This window comes from Schistocerca nitens, chromosome 2, assembly GCF_023898315.1.
Source record: "Schistocerca nitens isolate TAMUIC-IGC-003100 chromosome 2, iqSchNite1.1, whole genome shotgun sequence".
In the NCBI taxonomy this organism is placed as follows: Eukaryota; Metazoa; Arthropoda; class Insecta; order Orthoptera; family Acrididae; genus Schistocerca; species Schistocerca nitens.
The window spans coordinates 314,702,710-314,729,993 of NC_064615.1; the positions used below are offsets into that span (position 1 = coordinate 314,702,710).

The 27,284-nt window shown below is 46.4% G+C and overlaps 1 protein-coding gene across 1 annotated transcript in view; it reads right to left on the reverse strand.

Moving 5' to 3' along the window:
* LOC126236083 (ATP-binding cassette sub-family C member 4-like) overlaps positions 1–27,284 on the reverse strand; it is a 251,908-nt gene that overhangs the window by 12,898 nt on the left and 211,726 nt on the right. The window contains exons 21-23 of the mRNA XM_049945146.1: positions 13,208–13,335; positions 10,016–10,261; positions 838–998 (exon numbers count right to left, since the gene is read on the reverse strand). Of these exons, the coding sequence (XP_049801103.1) occupies positions 838–998; positions 10,016–10,261; positions 13,208–13,335 (535 nt within the window). The remainder of the gene's footprint in view (positions 1–837; positions 999–10,015; positions 10,262–13,207; positions 13,336–27,284) is intronic.

A 27,284-nucleotide genomic window follows, 5' to 3' on the forward strand; every position in this document is an offset into this window, starting at 1 on the left:
CATTATGAGTAACAAGTGGGCGACACACACACACCCGCCCAATAGTCCTGATGTCTCCCCCGTCCGATCATCACACCTTCGTTCCCTTCAAACAGGCGCCGAAGTGTCGACAATTGTTGTCTGACGAGGATGCAACAGGTCCTGATGTTTTATCAACCAGTTATCTTCAACCTGGTACATCAATGCTCACGACGATTTTGCCTGTTTGGCGTACCAGTTTTGGAATGTACGGCCTTCTAACGGAAACTATCGCTCCTTTTAAGTTCAAAATTACTAATTAGACTAAGATTGAAAATTAGCTCGCTGCAACCTAACTGGACAAAGTATTAGTAACTCATTGAAAAAGATCACACTGGTCGTTTCTGAGCGCTGTAGATGGTGCAGTAGTAGTACCAGGTGGTGATGTGACCCTCTACCGCTGACGTAAGACATTGCAGTTAGTGCTGTGTATGTGCCAGCCGGTTGTATGCAGTATCAATTACGAATGGAATGAAAGTTTTATCTTTTAATACCCGTTGTGAACATCTCCACAAACTTAAATATGGGATTAGTACTGCATGATGTAGCACCTCCCGATTCTGTCAGCCTACTTTGGACGATGTAACAAACGTTCACGTGAACCAGGATATCGCTATATACGCGCATGCATCGCGCTATAGTTCAGGGTTTAGAGGACACATCAATAAAACTCTGGCATGTTTGTGTGTTAGATAAAGTGGCAGATAAATTGAACGTATTCAGGAAGATTGCTAGACAGACTGCTAGATTTTTTTTTTTCCTTCGGAGAAACACGTGTAGAGCAGTTGTCGGTGGCGTATAGTGAGGAGTGGTACTCACTCGGTGTCGACGTTGGCGGTGGCCTCGTCCAGGACGAGCACCTTGTTGTTCCTGAGGATGGCCCTCGCCAGGCACACCAGCTGGCGCTGCCCCACGCTCAGGTTGCCGCCGCCCTCCGTCACCTGTGCGTCCAGACTGCCCACCGCCTGTTTCAGCTCCACCTGTTCGACAGTCAAAATATCTCTCCTTTCACACCCACCTTACTTCACACAACAGTCTTGAAGATCATCTCAGACTGAGCAGCTACGCTGGCGGTCAGCGGTGACGGCCAGACCTCGTATCAAAGATGTCACACAGCGTAAGGCGTGCGGCAAGTTGACAAGAACAAATCAGCCCTATATGCAACCATTGAAGCAATAATGCTGCTTTATTATGACGAAAACTGACCTGGAATTACAGGGTCGATTTTTTAAGAAAAATCTTAGTGAATAAGACTGTGTGGTGTTTCAAAAGTCTAATCAGGAAACATCGCGTTTCTTTACCGCTTGAGCGACGCCAGGTAAGAAATAATGTAACACTCCAGACGCGGCGGACGACGAGAGATAACCACTATTGCATCGTAGTCGACGGCCGGCGGCTGGAAGAACCGTTGGAACATCATGCTGACCATTATTAAAATATGTTTTATGTTTTTTTATAAAAAGGAAAGGAAGTTCAATGTTGGATGTGGAAGCATAAGGTTTGTAATTGGATGTCAATTGGTTATCAACTGTTAAATAAACTTCCGAGTTGGACGTTGGAATAGTCAGTCGACGCTGTTGTTACGACATGCATCGTAAATATTACTTACGTGTGAGATTTGCAAGTTTTATTAAAATTCAGACTTCTTGGAGAGGTTCTGGCAGGGTTTAGTCAAGAGTGTGGACGATTTTCAATGGTTGACTGGTTTGAAGTTTTATTGGTGAGAGGTCGACACGTATTGATATTTTGAAAATTATCAATACTGTGAAGTGTGTTAGGATTTTGTTTTGAAACTTTATCGGCGATTGTGGTCGGGAGGATCGGTTTTAAAGTGGAATATTTCGTTGAATGAGAACAGGATTGATTCTTTAGTGACAATTATTTAAGGAAAAATCAGGAGAATTTCAATTTATTCTGGCAAAGATATCAAGGAGTGTCAGACCGCGCAACGAATATATAAAAACTCTGACTTTGTTGAACTGTCAAAAATTGTTTTTACGGTAAAACTTGTCTACAACAGGGCCTGGTGAATTTTGCTGCGTCTATCCTTATCTTCTAGGTTGAATCTGCTACAGCTTAATGTTTTTCTTTATGGATTTTTCAAGTAACTGGGAAAAGAACTTATAATTTGATCTGCGGCGGACCGTCTATATTGGGTACAAGGTTAGGCTGTCGTGAAGCATGTTGGTTTGCAGATTGTCTTTCTTTCCCCTGCTGCAGACATCGTTGCTGAGTTGCTGCGACAGGATCGGCAGTTCAGCGCAACTGTAAGGGTTAGTTAAAAAAAATTAAGTTCCGGCCGCACCTCTGGGAAGACAGCGACCACACTGCCGCTAGATCCAAGGGTGATTCGGCTGTTTCTACCGAACTTTAACGCAACCCGCAATTTATATCTGGCCTCAAGAAAACATGTGGGATATTTTTATATTGTCTCGCTCGATACTCGCAAACTTAAGTTCTACAGAGAAAATGAACAGGACCTTTTGTAGGACATTTAATGTAGTTAAATTTTGTATCGGGATAAGTTTTCGCTAAAGGCTGTAGTTTTTCGAGGAAAAGGTACAAAACTGACCTTCAAACGCACCCCCACTCACACTCAGTCCCCACCGGTAAAGATTTCTACTATGTTGTTGACGTCACTCTCTCCTACCTCTGTTCAAAAATTTGAGACTGCACGAATTATTTCGATCTACTAACCTGATTACGCGATCGCTTCAGTCGAGCACATAGAAACTAAAATTTACGTCTGTGTAGATATTACCTAACAATTTTGGGAATTTTAACAGCTTAAAATAAATAATTACATCGTTGTATTTGCCAGGCCTTATAACTACGAAACTATTGTCCTTTTAAGAGTGAAGTTTGGACCGAATTGTCAACCTAATTAGTTTCAACGTAACTTTTACGGAAGTCTTTTTCCATTCAATACTCTCAAGGTCACGTCTAAATTAATAATGTTACCGAAATAGACGACTACGCTGGTGGCTACAATGAGCAACATACTAGAAACCCTGATAAATATAAATGCGGGACGAGTTCGTGAGGGAGGGAGGATCGAAATGCGTTTGAAGGTCACTTTTGTACGGTTTTCTTTAATAACTTTAAAACCGCGGCCTCCAGCGAAAACTTTAAGTACAGAATTTAACTACATTAAACTTCCTACGAGAAGGTCCTGTTCGTTTTTTTCTGCAGGACTAATGGTTTGCGTGTAGCGAGCTAGAAAATATGAAAATCTAGCGCGCGATTTTTATTTAGGCCGGACGACATCGGTAGGGGCAGCTGAATCGCGTTATATACTAGAACAAATATGTATTACAGGTCACTAAAAAGCGAAACGCGTATGGTACAATACAAACAGCTTTCAATTTAGTTGCATCAGAGGAGCCATATCCTAAGAAGAATGAGGGACACTGAAGAAATCCAAAAGAACGGAAATTATTTTAAAAAAATATGAGGTCCAAATTATACTGACGGCGGAACAACATACTGAGGAGCACATGCAAAAAATAATAAGTACACCAACATTGAACTCGGACATGAAAAATGCAGGCTAAAAATCTGCAGACTTTTGGGAGATTGGAACCGATCAAGTTAACTAGACAAGTAGTGAAATTCTATGCAATACGGAGCAAAACTAAAACTGAAACAATAAAAATTGAAACAATAAAAATGTATCGGTGCAATAAAAGAACACTTGTACGAAGAAGGAATGAGCACTTTATATACTAGACAGAAAAAAACTAGAAAATTTACGACTGGACACACAGCCAGGAAGAAAAACCCAAGAAGATCAGAACAGCTTTGTATATAGAGAGGATTAGCGCTCATGCTGACAGAATGGAAATAGTATGGGCACAAAGAAAAGCAAAAGGCCCGCTTTTCAGATACTGACGTCAGATGCAGACAGGACTTGTGATTTGCCAATGTAGGTAACATACAGAGAAAGTTACTAGAGATGTAGCATCAGAGCTATCACCCGAAAACAAGCAAAGATCGATACATGCGAATAACCTAAATGTCAAAGGTTTCTGGTTGGAAGATGTCGCGCGAACCGTCAAGCAAACTAACAGCAAATCTATCTATCTCCGTGTGATACGGCCGTTGGGCAGGGAACAGCCTGGAGGTACAAAGCGATTGGGTGATAAATGCACAACAGAACATTTAGTCAAACAACGAAGTGCGGCCGTTGGAAGAATGTGGCAATGCAGAAAGATTAAACACATTACGAGATGTAGATAGCGTGTACGCGGGATGCCGAAGGCCAGGAAGCGCTACCACAGGTAGGACATCACTGAACAGGCTTGGGGCCTGCGTCAGTCCAGGGCCGACTAGAAACAGTTGGCCCCTGCGTGCGTCCGTCTGACGTCACACAGAGTCCCTGCTTTCTCCTGGACAATGTGAAGCAAGGAGTTCAAGGCCGAAGAGAAAGACTTTCCCGTAGCCCTCGAGGCAGTTTACGTTATTTCAGAACTGTGACGTGAGAATATTGTCTTCACTATGCTTAGTGAAGATGTGACACAATACCATTTGCACTACACGTGAAAGAAGCGCATCAATGTGAAGGTGTCGTTGAGGCGACCAGTTTAAGACCTGTAGCTACGCTGCAGAATGTGCAATTAAAATGTTATTCGCGGTTAAAGACGCTGAGTAGTAAAAAGTTGTGGTTTTTGACAAATTCTTAGCTCAATGTGGGACGATTGGTAGGTGTATTCAGCCAGCCTGTAACGAAACTAAATTTCTAAATAGCTATCAAACGGCACCTGATTATTTATTACGTAATTACAAGCGAACTACATATATTTCACTAAATAAAGCCACAGCCGTATACAGCACTGGAGCAGAGAAGTTTTACATCACATATAAAAGTGTTAGGAGATCCTTTCCAAATGCCTTCGACTTGAATGTAGCCTTGTGCGGAAGTGCAATGTGGACGGTAAACAGTACAGACAAGAAGAGAATGTAAGCTTTTTGAAATGTGGTGCTGCAGAAGAATTTTGAAGATTATATCGGTAGATCCAGTAACTAAGAGGATGCACTAGCGTGGAGAGCTGCATCAAACGAGTCTTCCGAGTTATGACAACAACAATTAAAACCCAAATACTTATCTAAAATCGTAGAGCTCCTTCAGGAAGCTGATAAAAAAGCAACTAGAACACTTTCATATCACAGCTACTGTAACGCAAAGGATTAGAATAAGTTTGAATATTAAAGGACGGCATATCAGACACTAAACAAATTGGAAATATCCCTTCTCAAAAGGCAGCAGCAGCCGCCGCCAGAGGACAGTCTTCAACAGATAATGAATGAAGTAAAATCTGATTTTCTGAGAACGACTCAAGTGTATGGCAGAGGATACTTCTCGTTGTATAGCTTTTAGGGCTGCTTCCCGTTCCATTCACATATGGAGCAAGGGAGAAATGAATGTTCAGTGTCTTTGCGTGCGCGGTAGTTAAGTTAATCTTGTACTCGCGATCCCTGTAGGAGAGACGCGTAGGGTATTGTGCTGGAAAGTAATGCCTTCGAATTCTTTATCTGAAACTTCGAAACGCTTTATATACGAAACGAATGTTATTAACGCTCTGCATGTTTATTAAAAAAAATGGCTCTGAGCACTATGCGACTTAACTTCTGAGGTCATCAGTCCCCTAGAACTTAGAACTACTTAAACCTAACTAACCTAAGGACATCACACACATCCATGCCCGAGGCAGGATTCGAACCTGCGATCGTAGCTGTCGCTCGGCTCCAGACTGTAGCGCCTAGAACCGCACGCCCACTCAGGCCGACACATGTTTATTCTTCATGTCTATTGCAGCCTGTAACATGTCGGTGTGTAACGTAACTACGTCGGCGGGCGAGAAACGGCGTGCTGTAATAGACTTTCGAATTCGAGAAGGAGCACCTTCTCCTTCAAGATAACGATGCCAGACCACACAAGAGCGCTACTACATTTGCAACAATCCGATGCCTCGGGTTCACTGTCATCTATCATCCCCCATAAAGTCCCGACTTGTCCCCATCCAATTTCCATAACTTGAACATCTTCTAGGACTTTCACTTTGATAATGGTGAAGCGGGGCAATCAGAGGTGAGGTGGTGGTCCGTCAACAATGTCGATCTAGAGTGACGTTATCAGCGCACTGGTTTCTCGTTGGGAGAAATGTATTCGTCGCCAGGGTGACGATCTTGTGAAATAAATATGTAGGCATGAAGAATAAACATGTACAATCTTAGAACGTCTCGAAACCTTTAAGAGTTTCCACGTAAATTCGAAGGGAGTAGTCTTCGTAGTACATTAAAAGTCTGTAGTTAAAGCAGGTTTTTGAAGCTTTTTAAGTATGATTTCTCGGAATAATTTGCAGATTTTTGTCAGATCAGTTCCTACAGCATCTATGTGACTTTCTCATAGGTCTAACAAATTTTTTGTTACGCGTGCTGCCCATCTACATCCATACTCCGCAAGCCACCTGACGGTGTGTGGCGGTGGGTACCTTGAGTACCTCTATCTGTTCTCCCTTCTATTCCAATATCGTATTGTTCGTGGAAAGGAATATTGTCGGTAAGCCTCTCTGATTTTATCCTCATGGTCTCTTCGCGAGATATACGTGGGAGGGAGCGATATACTGCTTGACTCCTCGGTGAAGGTATGTTCTGGAAACTTCATCAAAAGCCCGTACCGAGCTACTGAGCGTCTCTCTTGCAGAGTCTTCCACTGGAGTTTATCTGTCATCTCTGTAACGCTTTCGCTATTACTAAATGATCCTGCAACAAAGCACGCTGCTCTCCGTTGGATCTTCTCTCTCTCTTCTATCAACCCTATCTGGTAAGGATCCCACACCGGTGAGCAGTATTCAAGTAGTGGGCGAACAAGTGTACTGTAACCTACTTCCTACTTCTTTGTAGACGTTCGATATCCCCTTTTAGTCTTATTTGATATGGATTCTCTCTCTCTCTCTCTCTCTCTCTCTCTCTCTCTCTCTCTCTCTCTCTCTCAGTACAGAGTAAGAACGTTTCCGAAATGTTTGCGTAGCCGCAATGCTTAATAACTCGCTGATTTCAGCACTCGTCTGTTCACGCTGCTGCTCGTGAACAGAGAGCTACGGCGAGGTGGAGAGAGAGAAATGCGCGACAACTAGGGAGAACCTCCAACTGTGAAATACCGGAGTGTCAGTTTTAACAGAAATAGCAATGCGAGTCGCCGTTGGCTAACACCGACAATGTCTTCACACTTCAGTGCTCAGTGCTAGGAGTCTCATCGTTTTACACACAATATTGTTCGCTAAACTTTTGGTGTAACTTAAGACGCTGAATACTTTCGGGACGACCAATTTGCGAAGGTACACAGCTGGTGAGACATTCTTATCGGCGTTGAAGAAAGTGAAGAAATGTAGGTTTGTCTTGGATTTTATTTGTGTGTAATAGATATGGAGCGGTTGTTATGTCGGTGGCGGGAAGGGGAGGCGGGGGGGGGGGGGGGGAGGGGGGGAAGGGGGAATTGAGATTCATAGCGCAACTGAATGGCGAAAATGAAGCTTCCAGGAAGTAATTCGCACTGATCTACAGCTTGACGCTATTGGTGTCTACTGTGACAGTCTAGATTTCTGCAAGCCTTTGCCTCTTTTGCGCAACTCTCCACAAGGATCCCCATACCTTGTTCCCTGAAACGATGGGGTGCGGGGGCGGGGGTTGTGTACAGTACTTGCCGCTCGCACAGCTGGTCCCAGCGTCTGCTCTCTGGGCTCGTTTCCTGGGCAGCCTTGCGCGTAACCTGTACTTGAGGGGCGCATGCATACCAAGCCCAGCCTTCACGTATTTCCACACGGGAAACCACCTAATAACAGCATGTAGCTGTGTGGATTGTCAACCCTCTTCGTTAATCCGCGAGGCAGATTCCATCCGGGAAGGTTCTTCTCCTCGAATTCCAAAAGGGTCGCGTTAAGACACTCTGCTATTCGGGCTGGTTTAGGACTTAAATAATATGACTACAATAAATTCCTCATCTTACAATGGACTGTGACAAAAGATGCATATTATACTAGAACTCAATTGCAGAAGTCACGGCCGCAGTGTGGACCAACTAGCGAGACATGATTTGGGTAGCATCGCAGACAAGGACAGTGACGAGTTGGCAACAACAGGTGTCCTACTGACGATGACCTTTGTGAGAGCACAGCTACTATACCGAAACAAGAAAAAAAAACTGTTGGTGCCTGTGAAGACAACACACAATTCTAACCTACAATGCCCACGTCACGTCGTATCAATATCCTACCGTCCGCAGCTCGTGGTCTTGCGGTAGCGTTCTCGCTTCCTGCGCACGGGGTCCCGGGTTCGATTCCCGGCGGGGTCAGGGATTTTCTCTACCTCGTGATGACTGGGTGTTGTGTGTTCTCCATCATCATTTCATCACCATTGACTTGCAAGTCGCCGAAGTGGCGTCAACTAAAAAGGACTTGCATACGGCGGCCGAACTTCCCCGCATGGGGTCTCCCGGCCAACAATGCCATACGATCATTTCATTTTTTTCAATATCCGACCATTATGTATTCACGTTTCAACTTAATGCGTGTCCATTTGGGAAGAATCTACAGGCAGAACAGTTTATCACGCAGCCTCTGAATTTTGGTTAAGGGTTTGCTTGCAGAAAATCCACGCGACCTAGCCATGCTGAAGAAATTGAAAACCAGAATCTGGTTTCTGACACATGAAAAAAAGAAATAACACGTTTGCGGCTTTCCAGACATTGTCTGCCATTTTACAGTGAGAAAGGAGAGCAGATAAACATCTGTTGATGTATTACACTGTTCTTTATGTTTGAGACGTTTTTCAGTGCTGTATTTGTACTCTAATAGTCAAAGTAGTAGATTGGGTTTTGAAGGCAGATTGGAAGCTGAAACTGCTAGTTTCCAATGCGCGTCAAGTGCTAGTTACAGCACTAAAAGTTAATCCAAACACATAATTTTCCCTTTGTCATGCTCGTATCTACTCTACAGCACACTTACCAAAAAATTGAGGTGACGGGGAGCTTGTTTGACCCTACAAGGAGAACAAGGTTATTTCTCAGGTTGCAGACAGGCAATGTTGGCCGGGAAACTCAGCACTCCGATAGTCTGTGGAAAATGTCAATTCTAGTTGTGAGACTACTTCTCAAATTCATCTACAGTAGTTTCATTGGTCCAACTATTTCCTTTGTATTCAACTAGGGTGTGTCGTCAGCGTCTAGTATTAAGCAGTCAGAGTTTTCAGTGCCACTAGAGGTTCCTTACAGATTACGTAACTGTGTAAGAATGGGATTTTGCTTTCAAAGAGCATTGTTCAAACTGTCACCCTGACGAGGCAATAAATCAATGTACTCTAGTAATGGGGAATTATGTCTATGTTCATACTCGCTTCTACTCTTATTTCTGGCCGGCCGCTGTTACCAAGCGGTTCTAGGCGCTTCAGTCCGGAACCGCGCTGCTGCTACGGTCACAGGTTCGAATCCTGCCTCGGGCCTAGATGTGTGTGATGTCCTTAGGTTAGTTAGGTTTAAGTAGTTCTAAGTTCTAGGGGCCTGATGACCTCAGATGTTAAGTTCCATAGTGCTTAGAACCATTTGAACCATTTCTGATTTCTGTATGGGCTGTAGCTGTCCTAACTGCCTTTTCTTCCCTGATACTTCATACCTGTTACTGTTTTCTTAGCACTGCTGTAAATTCATCAACCACTTGAGAATTCTCGCGGTTTTCGGCTGCTAAAAAGTTTTTTTTAATTTTTCGTCTCAAAGTACGTTGTAAATTTTCTATACTTACCAGACATAGTGACCTGTAGTTCTGAATGTGAACTTTCAGTTTACGAAAGAAAGAAACTCCGCTGAACTACGAAAATTACACTACGGAAGCTAGAGCTCGATTTGGTCGAGCCAAACTGCTTAGGTTGCCTCAGCCCGGTTGGGTTTACATCCTCTGCCAACTATCTGTAAGCGCTAAGCGAACTTTGCTAAGCTCTTCGCCCTTACCTCCTCGAGCGCGTCCCACAGCTTAGCGTCATCGAACTCCTGGAAGGGGTCGAGGTTGAACCTCATGGAGGCGGAGAAGAGCACCGGTTCCTGTGGGATGATGGAGATGCGGCGGCGCAGGTCGTGCAGCCCGATGGTCGACGAGTCGATGCCGTCGATCACCACGGCGCCCTCCACCGGCGTCAGCCGGAACAGCGCCGCGATCAGCGACGACTTGCCGGCACCCGTGCGGCCCACGATGCCAACCTGTGGCCAAACATTTTACACATTGTATAGTTACGGGACATTGTATGATTAAGGAATGAAATGTGTGACACATTCAGGATACATATCATTGTTTGAATACTGACGTATTAAAACAACTGATACCCATAAGCTTAACTATCGCGTTTTGGAGCACGTTGTTATTGGAACTGAAAGTTTATAAACTGGGAAAGAGCTGCGCCATTTTGTTTTCTGTACCTCCGTGATACAGTATTGTAATGCACTGATTTCTATGTGTACCAGGGCTGCAGACAAATAGCCGCAAATATAATTACATAACTACTTTTCAGGAATAATTAAAACTTCAAGGCTACCCACGTAAGCACAACACTGAAATTAAATGAATCGGTAACGTGCATGGAAATTATCAGTAAAAAGTAGTCTATAGCCAGTGATTGGAACGGTCATAATTCACAACTAAAAGACGTGCTAAATTTTTTAAAAGACTGACATCAATAGTATAGGCCTATAGCTGTATCTGTTCGATGATGCAATCTTGGAAACAAGAAGGACCTACACATTTTTCCAATCACTAGGTACCTCCAGCGATCTACTGCAGGCTACTGCTAGAAGAGGACCAATCTCTTTCGCATACTACATGTAGAATCGTACACGTGTCCCATTAGCTCCTGTCGTCTCCCTTCTGTTCAGTGATTTTAGGAGATTTTATGTCTTGCAGTCAGTTATTTCGATGTCTTTCATTATTCACCTTCGCGAGGCATATGGATGGAGGAACCGCAATACTGTCTTTCTCAGATAAATAGTATTGGAAAAAGGAATTTAGTATTATTTCTGTCATCCTCCCCGACAAAGCCATTTTATGGTCACCGAGTATCTCGATGGATGACTTTGATCAGTTTACCTATTTAACACCAGATTAAAACTTGTTAGGAAAACTTAAAAGAGAAAAATGTTTCAATGGAATTTCCAACATTTTACTTCTTCAGTATGACGAGTAACTGTTAGAGAATGAAATTACAGTGTAATGTAATCGAGACCATTAGCTGCTTACACAGGCGTTGATATATATCGACAAGGACAGTTAAAAATGTGTGCCCCGACCGGCACTCGAACCTTGGATCTCCTGCTTACATGGCACACGCTCTATACGAATGAGCCGCCGAGGACACACAGGATAGTGCGACTGCAGGTACTTATCTCTGGCACCCCCCCCCCTCACCCCCACCCCCGAGACCCACATTTCCAACTTAATGCCCACACACTACATTTGTAGTGTGTGGGCATACTATACTATACTCATCACTCGCAGCAGTCAAAATACCGATTCCCGTAAGAGTTTGAGCAATGTGAGTGCATCCGCAATGAAGAAAATCCTTGACCGATAAGTCTTACCTATATGAAGATGGTATCTTCTTCAGTGCGGATGCACTAACATTGCTCACATTCTTACGGGAACAGGTAGATTGACTGCCGCGAGTAATGGTTACAGGGGGGCAGGGGCACTACAAATGTAGTGTGTGGACAGTACGTTGGAAATGTGGGCCTCACGGGAGGGGGGAAGGTGTCAGAGGTAAGTCCCTGCAGCCGCACTATCCTCTGTGTCCTTGATGGCTCAGTCGGTTAGAACGCCTGCCATGTAAGCAGGACATCCCGGGTTAGAGTCGTGGTGGGGGCACTCATTTTCCGTTGATATTTATCAACGCCTGTAAGCAGCTAACGGTCTGGATTTCATTGTGATTTCATTCTTAGAGAGCTGCAAGATCACCAATGGTATCTATTCTTTCGGACATGAAGTTGCATTAGATCTCTGTTGAAGGAGTAATTGTTATATTCTCAAGTGGTGTTTAGTTGTTAGAGGCCTACTTGAAGTATTCTCCCAGAGCGATATCGACCTTGGGACTTAACGATTCATTAAGTATGAGGACTCTTGCAGTCATCAGAAGAGAAAGATATAGTTTCCTGTGAGTCATGTCATAGATCTTCTGAAATAATTCTTTTCGCATCTTCTACCATATTTTACAGAATATTTATATGCATGAAAGAAAACATCGCGTTTCAGACAGTAGTCGTCAGGGCTCTTTTCCTTGCGCCCTGTGTCAGCGGTACCTGTTGTTGTTTGCGGCTCTAATTGTCAGCTGCAAGCGTCTGAACGATGTGCAGAGCGCCAGTTGAACTTCGAGTCCTGCCTTCATCTGAAATGTTCCGACAGCAGTATGGCTGAAGGTGACAACTGCAACTCTTGTGTTTTTGTCGATAGGTGAGCTTTTCCCAGTTTGCATTGCGTGTTAAATCCCCGAGATCAATCTAGAGTGCAGAGTTTTTCTTCGAACATTACGTCGTTTCACAACTGTAGCTTCCACATATTTTATTGCTCCAATCAGATCTACGTCTCACCCCATACTGTTCTATTTGAGTGGTATTTTCAACTTAAGATAGGTATTTTCCTATTTAAATGAGAAAAGGTGTGAAGTGAGACAAAACTCTACACGTGTCGGGATTTCCCACTTATACACTGTCGAAATCTCCCTTAATTACAACAGTCCCCTATAAATTTTCTATAGGCGACTCAGACTTATCTGTCTCTCTAACAGTTCCTGTCGCTGTAAACTTCCAAGGAATACCCACAACACACGTGATCCAGAGTGTGAAGTTGGCACAGGAAATTAAAAAGTGGTGGGACATAGCTATACATACTCTAAGTTCATTAATGTTTTCTTTAATGTGCTAATACAACTAGGAATTAAGTTATTTTATTCTGACTGCCGATTTCATTATTTAGGGTATGACATGGTTCATTCATCAGTTCAATGTTTGTCGTAATTTTCAAAAATTCCCCACATGCTGCAGATTAAATATAATCGTCTTCAGTTTACTTATACAGGTTACAAGTTCACAGGCCTAAATAGATATAACAAGATGGTTTTCTTGTAAAACAACAACAAATGCATATAGATAAACAAATATTACCTTGTGTGTTGGCGCAATAATAAAGTTGACTGCTTTGAGCACAGGTGGAGCGATCTCGCCGTATCGCAGCGAGACGTCCTTGAACACTATCTCGCCTTTGGAAGGCCATTCCTTTGGTGGCTTCTTCCCTGGAGAGAAACAGAGAGGCATTAGCATTTATTTCACAATTACACTTGTAGAATATACAGAGAACATTCTCTACGACGTAGAGCATCAAGTCGTCTTGTGACTTTGCCACTGTACAGCGTGTTTAAATACTTCACATGTTGGTCTTCACTGATCGTTTGCTTCCTGTACCAGGAGAGCCGGTGCAATTTTTAGGGTAAGTAGCTCACTTTTTTTGGGGAGGGGAGGGGGGGGTTCCGTTTCCTAATTCCCAGAATTCTTCTTAAATGGACCAACGCTGACTACTACTTCCATTATTCGGCTCCTGAGCAAGTCTTCCTGCTCCGTAATCTCAGTTTCGTCGGAGAAAAAAGCTTCCTTTTTTGCCCGTTGGCAGTATGTAAATTGCAGCTCAAATGAATCAGCTGTCTGACATACAGTCTTACTCTACTTCAGCATGAGTTGCACGACTGAGGGTTGGATGATTCGCCCCTCTGTTTACTTTCCTCATTTCCGAAGTACCGCCCATAGTCACAGACTCCTTCCAAGATGTGCTCCTTGGTAAAATGCAGTTTCGCACCAATGTTTTTGTACCTTAAACTTCTTTGGCCAATAATTATGTGCATATTACAAGGAAATATGACTTGCAAAAAAAATTTAAAAAAATAAAAAATAAAAATTACCCAAGATGGTATTGGACTTTTTCCACTATCACAGGACCATTACTGGAAACTGAACAGGTAGTTGTAGCAATGGAATATATCTGAGTAACAGGGATGACTATACACCATCTCGTAGCGATACAGCTTCCTAGCTAACGGGACTATTTAGTCACATGAGACTATTTTAAAATGATGATAAATCCGTCCAATAAAGATACAGAATATAGACTTTCACACTTCTGGTAGTTTAAAAATATCACCTCATGAAACTTACAAAATATTGTAGCCATCCATTCTTCACGTTAAGTATACTTTCACACCACCTTCGGACCATGTCCTTTCACCAACGTAAATTCGCAGCGTTTCTTCATACACAGAGTTTCGAACTGCTGAAGCCACATTACACGAATGAAGCCACGTTTCATGAACTACATCATAGTCTCTGCCATACTTCTTTGTATAGTAATAAAAACCGTCCAAGTTCTCAGTTTGGAAATGGTCACATGATTCTGTTGCAGTCATTTGTGCGTCTGGATGTTCAACTCTCACAAACCCTCACTCCTTAAATACGCACTTCCCAGAGGAGTGGACAATGATTGCTGTCTAAGGATATCCACTCAGCGGCAGAGCTAAACAATAATGCGAATTTTACTGTTGAGTCCAAGCGCCCACACACACTTTGATATAAGATTAAGTCAATAATTAACAGGGAAATGTGGTTGTGTTATAGTAACATTTACAGAGAGAAAGCCACTATCTTTGTTTGCAGTTGAGCCACCTGCTTGGGGTGTGGGTGGACACACACACACACACACACACACACACACACACACACACACACACACACACACACGACTCGCTGCTCCTCCGGCTTGTTTAGAATCCACCTCTATTCATTAAGTTAAATGAAATGAAGCGTCCTTTGAGTGGCTGGTACAAAGCAGCGTGTACTGCAATGCTAGTTTGTTTGTGCAAGTCAGATAATGGTTGGAGTGGACAAATGTTTCGAAATTGTTAGGAGGAATAATACAAATAAACTCCTCACCGAGTGTACGTTTTCAATATCGCCACTCCATTAATTCCAAATGCGAACCATGCTACAAAATTTCAATCCCGGAATAAGTAATGTTCCAATCTAAGAATAACTCAGTGGACACTGTAATACAGGGTATAGTCTCACCATAAGCCTAGAGTAGGCATTTATTAGTATCTTCAGTTATAATTTGAATAATTAAGATGGCAGTCTTCTTGGCAGAGTTTACGCAGATCTAACTTCCATCATGAACCGATTCAGCGTTCCGGTAATTCATTCATAAGATAGGGGCTAATGGAAAAAAAGGACTACCAGCACAGAGATCACTACTGCACAAAAATAGGAATTCTTGATAACAGAAAACTTGGAACACGTGACTTCTGCTGTTGTGGCCTTGTCAGTGCCGAGCGGTGTTGTCCGGTCTTTCCGCCGACTGTACGCCAAGGCGCGGACGTCGGACGTTGCAGTCAGCAGTCGGTCTTTTCTCTCAGAGGTAAGCCACGTAGGCGAGATTCCGCAGCCTGGGTAGTTTAGCAGCCACGGTAGCTTGCGAAGTTGTTGCCGTTTCTGCACGAGCAACTAAAGTTAGGAAGTGCCACAGCGTGTGGCTGAAAACGGAAATCTGTTGCGCGACGACCCTCATTCGTTACTTTTGAAACGCCGTATTGGATTCATCGTATTTTGTTGTTTCCTTACTATAACTTGGTGTTATGACAGTATGCCGTTTCACGGGAATGGTGAATTGTATATTTATCATAAAGAAGTCAATCTCGATAAGATTTGTTATAATTTTTATGTTAGTGAATAACACACTGGCTGTGAATGGCCTTAGGAGATAAGATGAACAGTAATGACTTTCCAGGCAGCATGTCTTTAGCGTGGCCAAGAGGTCAGATATGTGCAGTTAGAGTGTTGAAGGAAGTAGGTTCAGGTTCTGATACATGCTACTGTTTTCTATCGGATTTGTAACACATGTAACAGAATTATGTTGGGCAATATTCGCTGTTATTTACATATAAGATGGAGTTCTCAGTAATCAGTTTCTTAGATTTCGGGACTTCAGCGCGATTTAAAAACGAAAAATGAAATTTCTGCTAGTGAAACAAGCAGCAGTTACATTTATGTTCTTTATCAATTATTTGTCCGCTTTGAGAGTATGTTGTGATTTCCGAGGCACGTGCATAAGAGCACAGTTTAAATTGCTGCGAATGAAACGAGCAGCGATCTTATTTACAGTCCCGTTTATCACAAATATTTAGCTGCGGTCCAGTCCTTAAGAACACTAACATAAATTTTGGTGGTGAACTCAAAATGGCAATACCCAGCTGGCGAGGGACGTCGTCAACGTGACACATTTCCGATTTCAGCCAAATCCTGAACACACAGTGTGACCCTTTCAGAGTTTAATTACTCATGTTTTTGTACCGCTGCAGTTGAAACTTAAGGTGCGGATATTTAGAGCTCACGTGATCGACAACGCACTTCACACATGCCTTGGGGAAAGAGCATTGAGGTGACACACACACACACACACACACACACACACACACACACACACACACACACACACACACACACACACACACGAGCGACTCATCGGTTCCAGTGACTGCCACTGAACGTGCACAGGACCTAAGCTCCTATATCATCAGTAAACACTTCCGGGCTAAATTGCTGTGGTCGATCTGTAGAACTACTTCTCCCTGACGTTTCGTTCTCAACTACGGAGAACATCTTCCGAGGTGAGTGGACGACTGGCTGCTAGGAGCTGGGGCCGCCGCTTATATGGAGATCGTAAGGGCGCCGCCGCACGTCACGTGGCGTCGATGTGTAGCTACCTCTGGCTATAGTCTGTTCTCTCGATTGCAGGCAATCGATTGTCACGTGATTGATGCAACGTCGACCGCCATATCTTGTCCAATTTTAATCCTTCTTCTTTACGATTAAAATTGTATTGATGTTTGTGGATTTCAATTGCCTCTCTATACATACGTGTATGATAATGCGCCGTCCTCGCTAGCACGCTTGTCTCATCAAATTTTATTTCGTGATCTCCATCCTTAAAAGCCTACATGGGATGATTCTAAGCTCCTATAGTTCTTCTTTGATGTGATCAGGGTCAGCGCAGTGCCGGAAGCCCTTTAACACAGCCTTCAATGGTTTTTCTAGGACAGTGGCGTGTGTGCACAATGGCAGAGTGCTTCCCCCTCACTAGTCGCCTTCCTGTCATCGCAGTTGGCGAAATGGACGCTTGCAAGGCATTTTTCCGCAGGCCTCACAGTACATACTACTGTCGTCCACCGTCTGGGAAGCTGCAAGAAGCCTTAGTAGCCACCTTTCACTTCTAGGATGACTGGAAATGGTCTTACGTGCGCCCCGTCATATATCCCTGTTGACGACAAGTGATGGGTGGCTGCGCCTAGCTGATTCTCGTTTAGCTGGAGTTGTGGGCATTGGTGTGGCTGGTCTCTTCTTCCGCCAGCGGCTGGAACCTGTTGGCGGTAGATGGCGGCGGCGGATGTTTCAGCTGATGTGCCCCGTCTGCGTACGGCGGGCCGCGCGTTTGGCCTCTACGGTCGTCCAGGCAAGGCCCACAAAACTGCGACTTTGCACTTCTTGGTAATAGTGATGTGCCCCTCTCCTTTTGTGAGCTTTCACAGATCGCTGGCTTCGTCTGTGTCCATGAATAGTTCCACTTTTCAGTGTCAAACTTTAACATCACCTTCGCCAACGGTGGCACTTCCATTCCTCTCCGGAGATGGTTTGTTTCACTGAGTCGGAAGAACCCTTCCTGTCAGTCTCGTCTGTGCCCATGTCCAAGTATGCAGGCCAAGTCCTAAGAGGGGGCCAAAAGGGGTCAGTGATGGAACAGGCTCTGCCCGACGGCGATCCAGTGCTCCTCGGAATTCCAGCCGGGCCAACGACATCTCTCTGGCACTGGCAGCAGTTCAGTGACGACGGGCGACATGATACTCAGACTCCTGCTATACTGGCGGGTCCGCCTCTCTTGACATCTAGTCGTCAGATCTATATTATATAGACATGGCCAGATACTTCTGATCAGATGGTGTACTGTCCCACAGCGAATTAGTAATCCCATGAAGTATTTTTAAGCACACGAAAGAAACTCCATTTAGGAAGAACGAAGTAGAGCCAATAAGCAATGTTCACGTCGCTCGAAATACAGTTCATTAGATATTTCGACAATATGATTCACTATAGATGTACGGTGGTTTTCTGTCAACACCCTATCGATGGATAGGCGTATTACATACTGCAAATCTATTTGGTCGAGGGGTCTTTCTCCAGTCGGCACTTAGCTTTTTCTGACTTTTTTTCTACTGGGAATGATATTTATACGAGTAGCGTTCAATAAGTGATGCGACAGACTTGTCTTGGTCCATATCGATTGAAGAACTGCGGAATATTCTGCCGGACATAAATATTCCCGCTTCAACCTCTGTAGTTCATGAAGTTCCGATAGATGGCAGCGCTACACGTAGCCTCCAAATGGCGTCTGTAGTGGAGACGTGTTCAGAACAGAGCTGTCACAGTTCTTTTGACGTAGAACCAAAGCATCGCATATATTCGTAGGCACTTGCCGAATGTCTACGGAGACCTGGCAGTGAACGAAAGGACTGTTAATCGCTCGACGAGGCATTTCTCATCATCACGACAAGGTCGCACAAACCTTTCCGATCTCCCACGTCTTGAGCGGCCGCACACAGCTGTGACTCTTGTAATGCTGGAACGTCCGGACAGTCATTCGAGGTGGTCGACGGATCAAAATGAAACACAAAATTGCTAAGGCTTTAGTGGCTTCTTGTTGACAAACTGCCTATTGGCTTCTGTCTCGGGGTCTTCGGCCGATGTTCATGTAATGATTTTACTGACCGACAGGGAAGACCAAAGAGTGTCTTAGATCGGCAAAGGAGAAAAGGAACCCACTTGCAATGTCGGGAATATACCGTATACCATGCACATGCGGGAAAGTTTATGTCGGAATGACAGGACGATCAATCAACACTAGGATCAAAGAACATAAGCGACATTGCAGGTTGGGGCAAGTGGAGAAATCGGTCGTGGCAGAGCACGCACTGAGTGAGACGGACCACGTAATAAAATTCGCCGACACGGAAGTTCTGGCTGTAGAGAAGCACTGTCACACGCGCTTGTTCAGAGAAGCTGTAGAAATAAAAAAACGCGCGAACAGTTTCAACAAGAAAGCGGAAAGCCTTAAGGTAAACGGATCCTGTTTACCATACTGCAGCGAACGACTGTCACAGGTAGCAAGAGGAGAACCGCACCGGAAATGACCGCGGAGAAGCCCTCGGACGTTGGCTTTTTTTTTTGTGGTTTTAGGGCGCACAACGTCAACGGTCATTAGCGCCCAGACTACTTTAGGAATGCACCGCGAGTCACAAGTTTAAAACAGCAACGAAACGGAAAACACGATGAAAGACATACTGACAGGCATAGGATTAAAAAAGAAAACAACATAATCAAATGTCCTTTGAGAGGGTTGTCAAATTGATAAAATGAAGAACGCGAGCAGCTGCTCGTGGGTCATCCGCTAAAATGGCTTCTACAGTACATGGCAGGCCAAGATCGAGACGCAGGGTGTTAAAATCCGGACACGACGTTAAAATGTGGCGGACCGTCAGCAATTGCCCACATGGGCAGAACGGCGCCGGCGCAGCCGTCAGCAGATGGCGATGGCTGAACCGGCAGTGGCCAATTCGCAACCGGGCCAAAACTACCTCCTCCCGCCGAGAAGGGCGTGAGGAGGACGTCCAAGCCACGGGAAGAGCTTTCAAGGCCCGAAGCTTGTTGTCTGGAAGTGCAGCCCAATCGGCATGCCACAGCGAGACAATGCGCCGACAAATTACCCTGCTACAATCTGACGAAGGGACACAACAAGAAGCTGTCCGAGGCTGGAGGACCGCAGCCTTGGCCGCGGCATCTGCAGCTTCGTTCCCAGGGATACCGACATGGCCAGGAACCCACATAAAGCTAACCGGAGAACCGACGTCCACCAGCTGCTGAAGAGAGCGTTGGATCCGGTGCACGAAAGGGTGAACCGGGTACGGATCACCGAGGCTCTGGATAGCGCTCAGGGAATCGGAGCAGATGACATATGCAGAATGTCGGTGGCGGCAGATGTAAAGGACAGCCTAGTAGAGGGCAAAGAGCTCAGCTGTGAAGACCGAACAATGGCCATGGAGCCGATATTGGAAACTTTGTGCCCCGACAATAAAAGAACACCCGACCCCGTCATTGGTCTTAGAGCCATCTGTATAAATGAAGGTCATATTAATGAACTTCGAACGAAGTTCGACAAAACGGGAGTGGTAGACTGAACCGGGGGTAACCTTCGGGAGCGAGCAGAGGTCAAGGTGGACGCGAACCTGAGCCTGGAGCCAAGGTGGCATGTGGCTCTCGCCCACTCGAAAGGTGGCAGGAAGTGAAAAATTAAGGTGTTGGAGGCGACGAAAGCGAACTCCAGGGGGTAGCAGGGCGGAGACATACAACCCGTATTGACTGTCGAGAGTCATCAAAAAAGGAACGATAAGACGGGTGGTCGGGCATTGCCAGTAGCCGACAGGCATACCGACAAAGCAGTATATCGCGCCGGTAGGTGAGTGGCAACTCACCAGCGTCAGCATGAAGAGACTCGACGGGACTAGTATAAAACGCTCCGATCGCAAGTCGTAAACCCCGATGTTGTATGGAGTTGAGGCGGCGTAAGATGGATGGCCGTGCAGAGGAGTATACGAAGCTCCCGTAATCCAGCTTGGAGCGGACGATCGACCGATATAGGCGAAGTAGGACGGTTCGATCCGCTCCCCACGACACACCACTGAGAACACGGAGGACATTGAGAGAACGGGTACAACGGGCAGCCAAATAAGACACATGTGGAGACCAACTAAGTTTCCTGTCAAATGTAAGACCTAAAAATTTTGCTGTCTCCACGAATGGGAGAGCAACGGGACCGAGTCGTAAGGACGGTGGGAGAAACTCTTTGTAGCGCCAGAAGTTAATACAGACCGTCTTCTCGGCAGGAAAACGGAAGCCATTGGCGACACTCCAGGAGTAAAGACGGTCAAGAGAACGCTGAAGACAGCGCTCCAGGAAACACGTACGCTGCGCGCTGCAATAGATGGTAAAATCGTCCACGAAAAGGGAGCCTGATACATCAGCTGGGAGGCAATCCATTATTGGATTGATCGCTATGGCGAAGAGAGCGACGCTCAAAACTGAGCCCTGTGGTACCCCATTCTCCTGGCGAAAGGTGTCTGACAGGACAGAACCCACACGTACCCTGAACTGTCGATCCATTAAAAAGGAACGAATAAAAAGAGGGAGGCGACCGCGAAGGCCCCATGTATGGATGGTGCGGAGAATGCCCGCCCTCCAACAGGTGTCGTAAGCCTTCTCCAAATCAAAGAACACAGCCGCGGTCGGGCGCTTCCGCAAGAAGTTATTCATAATGAAGGTCGACAAGGTAACCAGATGGTCAACAGCAGACCGGCGCCTACGAAATCCACATTGTACATTGGTAAGGAGGCGTCGAGACTCGAGCAGCCAAACCAATCGAGAGTTAACCATTCGCTCCATCACTTTACAGACACAGCTGGTAAGCGAGATGGGTCGATAACTGGAAGGCAAGTGCTTGTCCTTCCCCGGCTTAGGAATCGGGACAACAATAGACTCGCGCCAGCATGCGGGAACATGTCCCTCAATCCAGATGCGATTGTAAGTACGAAGAAGAAAACCTTTACCCGCAGGAGAAAGGTTCTTCAGCATCTGAATATGAATAGAATCAGGCCCTGGAGCGGAGGACCGTGATCGGCCAAGTGCGTTTTCGAGTTCCCGCATGGTGAATGGGGCATTATAACTTTCACGATTCGAGGAGCGGAAGTTGGTGGCCTAGCCTCCTCTGCCTGTTTGCGGGGGAGGAAGGCAGGGTGGTAATGAGCGGAGCTCGAAACCTCTGCGAAAAAGCGGCCGAAGGCATTGGAGACAGCCTCAGGGGCCACAAGGACGTCATTCGCGACCGTCAAGCCAGAAACTGGTGAGTGGACCTTAGTGCCAGATAGCCGGCGCAGGCTACCCCAGACAACAGAAGAAGGAGTAAAACTGTTGAAGGTGCTTGTGAAAGCAGCCCAGCTGGCTTTCTTGCTTTCTTTAATAATACGACGACACTTTGCACGTAATCATTTATAATTGATACAATTCGCCACTGTAGGGTGGCGTTTAAAGGCGCGTAAAGCACGTCGACGAGCACGTAAAGCGTCTCTACATGCTGCGGTCCACCAGCGGACCGGTACGCGACGTGGAGAAGAAGTAGGGTGAGGGATGGAATATTCAGCAGCAGTGAGAATGACTTCCGTGAGGTGTGCGACCTGACTATCGCAGCTTGGGAATGTTTGATCCTGAAAGGTCGCCCTGGAAGAGAAGAGCCCCCAGTCTGCTTTGGAGATGTTCCAACTAGATGAGCATGGAGAGGGGGTATGCTGCAGGAGATGGATAACACACGGGAAGTGGTCGCTCGAATATGTATCAGAAAGTGCATACCACTCGAACCGGCGTGCAAGTTGGGGAGTACATATAGAGAGATCTAAATGGGAATAGGTGTGAGATGCGTCCGAAAGAAAAGTAGGGGCGCCAGTATTGAGGCAGACAAGATTGAGCTGGTTGAAAAGGTCTGCTAACAGGGAGCCCCTCGGGCAGGATGGTGGAGAGCCCCAAAGGGGATGGTGGGCATTGAAGTCTCCAGTTAACAAAAATGGTGCAGGTAGCTGAGCAATAAGTTGCATCATGTCTGCCCTGGTAACGGCAGACGACGATGGAGTGTAAACGGTACAAATGGAAAATGTAAAAGTGGGGAGAGTAATGCGGATGGCAACTGCCTGCAGGCCGGTGTGCAACGTGATGGGATCGTAGTAAATATCATCCCGGACCAGCAACATAACCCCTCCATGAGCTGGGATACCTACCACATGGGGTAGGTCAAAACGCACAGAGGTGTAGTGTGCCAAGGCAATTTGATCGCATGGGCGTAGCTTCGTTTCCTGGAGGGCTACGACGAGCGGACGGTGCAAGCGGAGCAGCAACTTCAAGTCCTCTCGGTTGGAGCGAATGCTGCGAATATTCCAGTGAATAAGTGCCATCGTAAGAAAAAAAAAAGGGGGGGAAGATGAAAGAAGGGGTCACCTCGAAGGCCGCTGAGGGCCTGGCTTCGAGCGAGCACTGCCGCCGCTATCAGTAGGCGGACAGTCAGCGTCCATTGGGTCTATAGGTTCATCGGCCATCTTGGGAAGATGGCCGGGAGGGGGAGCTTCCTCCGCCGGTGAACGGCCAGATGTTCGGCTACCAGCGGTGCGGCCAGGCGAAACGGATGACGGCCTGGGGCGGCAACCGCTGGGTGGCGCAGGAGAAGAAATGCGCCGTGGCGGAGAAGGAGAACTGTGCTTCCTATTAGCCTTCTTGGAAGGTCGTTTGGTGGAAGTACCGGTCGAAGGCTGGGAGGTCGAGGTACGTAGGAAGTCTGCACGGGACGGTTCCTTCTTGAAGGCCCGTGCATCTGACTTCTGGGTCTTCGTCTTAGCAGAAGCTGATGAAGGGGCTGGTGTCTGTGGGGTGATGGGAGGAAGAGGAGACGTCGACCGCGCGATCTTAGCACTGGCCGAACGGACGACCGTGGTGCTGAAGGTCAGATCGCATGTCTGGGTTGCCACCTCCCTGGTAGTCCGAGGAGAGGCGAGGACAGTACTGTATTTCCCCGCTGGGAGCAGCGTGGGCTTCCTACTAGCCAATAGCTTGCGAGCAGCCGAGGTGGACACTTTCTCTTTGACCCGAATTTCTTGGATACAGCGTTCTTCCTTATAGACAGGACAGTCGCGGGAGGATGCGGCATGGTCACCCTGACAGTTCACACAACGAGGAGACGGAGGTGGACAGTCACCCTCATGGGCATCCCTGCCACAAGTGACACATTTAGCCGCATTGGAACAAGACTGGCGAGTGCGACTGAAACGCTGACACTGGTAGCAGCGCGTAGGTGTCGGGACATAGGGGCGAACAGAAATAACCTCGTAGCCCGCTTTGATGCGCGATGGCAGCTGAACACTATCGAAGGTCAAGAAAAGTGTCCGGGTCAGTACAAGGTCATTGTTGACCTTTTTCATGACCCTATGGACAGCCGTCACGCCCTGCTCAGCGAGGAAAGATTGAATCTCCTCGTCAGTCAAGCCGTTGAGGTATGTAGTATAGACCACACCACGAGACGAATTGAAAGTTTGGTGAGCCTCCACCCGGACAGGGAACGTGTACAGGAGTGTGGCCCGAAGCAGTTTTTGTGCCTGAAAGGCGCTCTCAGTTTCGAGTAATAAGGTACCGTTACGCAACCTGGTACAAGATTTGACAGATCCGGCTATGGCATCGACGCCCTTCTGGATAACGAAAGGGTTGACAGAGGAAAAATCCTTTCCGTCCTCAGAACGAGAAACGATGAGGAACTGTGGGGCAGGCGGTAGTACTTTTGTCACTGGTAGCTGGTCACGTTTCCGTTTTTGGGCAGAAGTCGAGAGAGATGGAGTGAAATCCATTGCGGAGGAATCCCCCATGATTGCCAGCGTCTCCGATGGCGCGCTCCTTCCTTGTGGGGACCCTCTCAGAGGGCACTCCCGCCTTAGGTGAATGTTTACACCTCAGGTCACACCTCCCGAGAAACAGACGGAGGGACCAATCGGCATGGTCAGAAGGTATCAGCTCAGGCAATCACCCCTCCCCGGGCCTGGCCTTTACCAGGGGGTACGCGCGTGCCTTACATGTCTACCCAGGGCGGGAAATTACGCGTTACCCCGTCACCGGCTACGCGTGCGAACGCGTGGGTTGGCCTTCAGGCGCGCACAGGGAGGAAGGAAGAAGAGAAGAAAGGAGAGAGAGAGAAGGGGAGAGAGAGAGAGAGAGAGAGGGGGAGAGAGAGAGAGAGGGAGGGAGAGAGAGAGAGGGGGGGAAGAGAGAGAGAGGGGGGGGGAGAGAGAGAGAGAGAGAGAGAGAGAGAGAGAGAGAGAGAGAGAGAGAGAGGGGGGGGGGGGGAGAGAGAGGGGGGGGGAGAGAGAGAGAGGGGGGGAGAGAGAGAGAGAGAGAGAGAGAGAGAGAGAGAGAGAGAGGACAGTGTCTCAAACGCCGAGGCGGAGACCAGAGAAGGCAAGGAGAAGAAGGCAATGAGAAGGCAAGGAGATTATGCAGGGGAAAGAGTAAGGAAGACAGTGAGGTGGAGAAGAGCAAAGAAAGGAACCAACCAAAGGAAGGAAGAAACGAGAAGTGAAAAAGCAAAATGACCGCAAATAGTGGTTGTGGAACCGTCCGTCTCCGGACGCAGGCGCTAACTACCCCCTTGAGGGGGAGGGACTCCTTTTAGTCGCCTCTTACGACAGGCAGGAATACCTCGAGCCTATTCTTACCCCGGACCCGCAGGGGGGTCGGACGTTGGCGTTACAGGTACATGAAGTCTGCAGCCGCGAGCTCGACTCCAGTTCACCAACGGCAATGGAGTGTGAAGCTTTGACAATGCCAGCCACTCGTCCTGGTGAAACGTCAGTAAAATCATTAGATGAACGTCGGCCGAGTAACCCGAGACAAGCCAATAGGCAAAATGAAACACCTAGCTTCACAGCTGGACGTTCCTGTTCGTAGTGCTGACACACTCGTCTACCAGTTTGGGTGTTCAAAGATGTGTGCCCGCTGAGTTCCTCGCTGTCTCACAAAAGACCATTGTGCGGAATTGCTTGTGCGTTACGAAGCTAATCATGACTTTTTTGTAGCCCATCGTCACAGGCGCAACAAGGGTGCATCACTTCGAACCGGAAACAAACGGTAATCCATGGAGTGGCGTCACATATCTCCTCGAATGTAAACGTCCAAAGCCTCACCCTCAGCCGGTGACGTCATGCGAAATAATTCTGGGACTCTCAAATGGTTATACTGTTTGATGTCCTCCCTCATGGTGCAACGATCAATTCATTGTGCCACCTTCAGCAAATTGAAGAAACGACTTCTACGTGTCGTCGCAACAAAAATGCAAAACCACTTCTCCATAACAGCGGAAGACCTCACAGAAGTCAGCGCACACGAGAGGAGCTCATGAAACTTCATTGGACTGTTTTCCCCTCATTTACCCTTCAGCTCTGATATCGCACCTTCCGAGTCCCATCTATTCGGCTCAATGAAGGATCCACTCGGTGTACTGGAATCCTGAATAAAACCAACCTGCTTTCAGAAAAAATGTGTTGCATTACTTATTGAACGCTACTCGTAAGCGAGTAAATGCCTAGTTACACCGTGGTTTAAAGTCAAGGACGTACCAACGTTGGTGAGACCATACCGTAGTGGTAAATGTTACTATAAAGCATAGTGTAACGCCGGAAATGCATATCCTCCTATTTGCATCTATTGTACAATAAATTTTTTTCCTAATTTTGTTACCTGAAGATATGACGTTTCTGTGTCTTTCTACATTGTAATTGTTTTACTATTTGTATATACATGCATTTATGTCGATGTATAATTGGTTTTGTAAATACTATTTGTATTTTTACGCTGGGTCTTGCCTAGGGAAAACTATGCTATCGAACGAATACATCGATAGGTCGTGTGGAGAACCAAGTGTTTAGGATCTTTGGTAGTGTGAACTCGGCCGCGTGGAGCGCGGGCAGAGCAGAGTCTGGCTGGAGGAGGGCAGTGGAGCAGTTTCTGACATGGTGTCGCGGACGGGAGCGTTAGCTGGCACACATTAAGAGCCCGTTTCGGCTGGAGACCGTATCGAGAAGGAGGCGCGCCAACATCCAGCTTCTGCAACAGCGACGGCCGACAATGAGTGACTGTCGCCACCTCCTCGATCGACGACTTCAAACCTTCAATCAGCCAACAAGGAAGACTGATAGCACGTAAAGTTTTTGAACTGTATGGCAGACCTCAGCTTTTCAAACTGTTAAATTTTTCTCATTAAATTACAGCAACGTAGCATGAACCTTTGTTGCTCATTGTCCCAATTGCATTACCAAGCAGGGTCCCTTCCTTTTCCGGAATGAATCAGAGTGTCGTTGAAATTCAAACGCCATCATTAAAGTAATATCATTCGATTTCACTGCTTTAATTTCAAAGTTCAGTTAAGGTATTCATAGCTGGCTACAATATTTAGATTACACAAGCACAAATTAAGAGTGCGAGTTTTGTTACCGTATTTTAGCTTACCTGTGACTGCAGC